Source organism: Geospiza fortis, unplaced genomic scaffold, assembly GCF_000277835.1.
Source record: "Geospiza fortis unplaced genomic scaffold, GeoFor_1.0 scaffold527, whole genome shotgun sequence".
Lineage (NCBI taxonomy): Eukaryota > Metazoa > Chordata > Aves > Passeriformes > Thraupidae > Geospiza > Geospiza fortis.
Window position 1 is genome coordinate 56,871 of NW_005054757.1, and position 3,221 is coordinate 60,091.

General features: G+C 58.3%; 1 protein-coding gene across 1 annotated transcript in view; it reads left to right on the top strand.

The window, feature by feature from the left end:
* Positions 1 to 3,221, top strand: part of DPF2 (double PHD fingers 2) — a 19,395-nt gene extending 16,174 nt beyond the window's left edge. Inside the window, exons 11-13 of the mRNA XM_031065393.1 lie at positions 110 to 267; positions 1,929 to 2,127; positions 3,136 to 3,221. Of these exons, the coding sequence (XP_030921253.1) occupies positions 110 to 267; positions 1,929 to 2,127; positions 3,136 to 3,212 (434 nt within the window). The 3' untranslated portion in view covers positions 3,213 to 3,221. The remainder of the gene's footprint in view (positions 1 to 109; positions 268 to 1,928; positions 2,128 to 3,135) is intronic.

The window sequence follows — 3,221 nt, forward strand, 5'->3', positions numbered from 1 at the left end:
TCCCTGATCCCCAATCCCTGCTCCTGTCCCTGATCCCCAATCCCTGCTCCTGTCCCTGCTCCCCAATCCCTGCTCCTGTCCCCAATCCCTGCTCCTGTCCCCTCTCCAGCCAAGAAGGGCCCCGACGGGTTGGCCCTTCCCAACAATTACTGCGACTTCTGCCTGGGCGACTCCAAGATCAACAAGAAGACGGGACAGCCCGAGGAGCTCGTGTCCTGCTCCGACTGCGGCCGCTCCGGTCAGACACGGCCACATTCGGGGTCTGGGGTCCCAGGGCTTCCCTCTGGGATGGGAATGGGGGCACATTCGGGGTCTGGGGTCCCAGGGTTTCATTCTGGGATAGGAATGGGGGGACATTCGGGGTCTGGGGGCACATTCGGGGTCTGGGGTCCCAGGGTTTCATTCTGGGATGGGAATGGGGGCACATTTGGGGTCTGGGGTCCCAGGGTTTCCCTCTCCTGGGCGAGCTCGGATTGGGCTGGAGAGGGGCAGGAACTGGGGAATGGTTGGGTTGGGTCCCTGCCATGTCCCCGATGTCCCTGATGTGTCCCCAATGTCCCCAGTATCCCCCCAACGTCCCCAGTATCCCCAATGTCCCTGATGTCCCTGCCATGTCCCCAATGTCCCCAATCCCTCTGGATGTCCCCAATGTCCCTGATGTCCCCAATCCCCCCAATGTCCCCGATGTCCCCAATGCCCTGGATGTCCCTGATGTCCCCGATGTCCCCGATGTCCCTGATGTCCCTGCCATGTCCCCGATGTCCCTGATGTGTCCCCAATGCCCCCAGTGTCCTCTGATGTCCCCAGTATCCCCCCAACGTCCCCAGTATCCCCAATGTCCCTGATGTCCCTGCCATGTCCCCAATGTCCCCAATCCCTCTGGATGTCCCCAATGTCCCTGATGTCCCCAATCCCCCCAATGTCCCCGATGTCCCCAATGCCCTGGATGTCCCTGATGTCCCCGATGTCCCCGATGTCCCTGATGTCCCTGCCATGTCCCCGATGTCCCTGATGTGTCCCCAATGCCCCCAGTGTCCTCTGATGTCCCCAGTATCCCCCCAACGTCCCCAGTATCCCCAATGTCCCTGATGTCCCTGCCATGTCCCCAATGTCCCCAATCCCTCTGGATGTCCCCAATGTCCCTGATGTCCCCAATCCCCCCAATGTCCCCGATGTCCCCAATGCCCTGGATGTCCCTGATGTCCCCGATGTCCCCGATGTCCCTGATGTCCCTGCCATGTCCCCGATGTCCCTGATGTGTCCCCAATGCCCCCAGTGTCCTCTGATGTCCCCAGTATCCCCCCAACGTCCCCAGTATCCCCAATGTCCCTGATGTCCCTGCCATGTCCCCAATGTCCCCAATCCCTCTGGATGTCCCCAATGTCCCTGATGTCCCCAATCCCCCCAATGTCCCCGATGTCCCCAATGCCCTGGATGTCCCTCACCTGGGGGGGGCAAAAATCACCTGGGGGGGGCAAAAAATCACCGAGGAATGGCCAAAAACCATCTGAGAGTGCCCCAAGCACCTGGGGGTGCCCAAAAATCACCTGGGAATGGCCCAAAAATCACCTGGGGGGGCCAAAGCACCTTGAAGAGCCCTAAAATCCACCTGGGAATGGCCAAAAATCGCCTGGGAGTACCAAAAAGCCACCTGGGATTGCCCCAAAACCACCTGGGATTGCCCCAAAACCACCTGGGAATGGCCCCAAAACCTCCTGGGATTGCCCCAAAACCACCTGGGATTGCCCCAAAATTCCCACTGGAGGCTCTTTGGTGGGGGAAATCCTTGGGCTTTAGGAGTCCATGTGACCCAGGAATGGTTTTTTTGGGGGAAAAAAACCCGGATTTGGATAATCTGCAGGATCCCAGAGCCGTTCTGGGAGAAATCCTGGGCTTTTAATCACCCCAAAAATCTTCCTGCTTTCCAGAACCTTCTGGATACGGGGGAGGACAACGTTGGTGGGCAGGGGGAAATCCTTGAGGGAGAGGCTTTTTTTGGGTGGGAAAATGGGGATTTTGGGATGATGGGAATGTGCCCGGGGCAGGACCAGCTGCTGTTCTGTGACGACTGCGACCGTGGGTACCACATGTACTGCCTGACCCCGCCCATGTCCGAGCCCCCCGAGGGTGAGTCCGCCCCAAAACCCACCCTGGGGTTCCTGATTCCCCGGGATCCCACCCCAAAACCCACCCTGGGGCTCCTGGGGTTCCTGATTCCCCGGGATTCCACCCCAAAACCCACCCTGGGGTTCCTGATTCCCCGGGAGCCCACCCCAAAACCCCCTTGGAGTTCCCAGTCCCCTGGGATCCCGCCCCAGAACCTTCCCTCAAATTCCCGATCTCCTGGGATTCCACCCCAAAAACCGCCCCCTGAAATTCCCGATCCCTCAGGATTCCACCAACCCACCCTGGGGTTCCTGATTCCCCGGGATTCCACCCCAAAACCCACCCTGGGGTTCCTGATCTCCTGGGATTCCACCCCAAAACCCACCCTGGGGTTCCTGATTCCCCGGGATTCCACCCCAAAACCCCCTTGGAGTTCCCAGTCCCCTGGGATCCCGCCCCAGAACCTTCCCTCAAATTCCCGATCTCCTGGGATTCCACCCCAAAAACCGCCCCCTGAAATTCCCGATCCCTCAGGATTCCACCCCAAATCCTCCCCTGGGTTCCCCAATCCCTCCAGGTTCTTCCTGGGTTTCCTTCTGGGATGTGGGGAGGAGTTTTATTGTCCCAAATCTTCCTCTTCCTCCTCTTCTTCCCTCCTTTTCCTTCTCCTTTTCCTCCTCTTCTTCTTCCTCTTCTTCCTCCTTTTCCTCCTCTTTTTCCTGCTCTTCTTCCTCTTCCTTCATTCTCCTTTTCCTCCTCCTTTCTTTCCTCTCCCTCTTCCTCCTCTTGGCTCTTCCTCCTCTTCCTCTCCATCCTCTCCCTCCCTTCCTCTTCTCTTCCTCCTTTATTCCTCCTCTTCCTCCTCCTCTTCCTCCCTCCACTTCCTTTATTCTCTTCCTTCCTCCTCCTCCTCCTCTTCCTCCTCTCCCTCCTTCCCCTCCCCACCCCCCTCCTCTCTCATTAACCCCCATGATTCATTAACTGGTTCGTTAACTGGTTCATTAATTGGTTCATTAACTCTTTTTGCAGGGAGCTGGAGCTGCCACCTCTGCCTGGACCTGCTCAAGGAGAAGGCGTCGATTTACCAGAACCAGAACAGCTCCTGATCCCGCTCT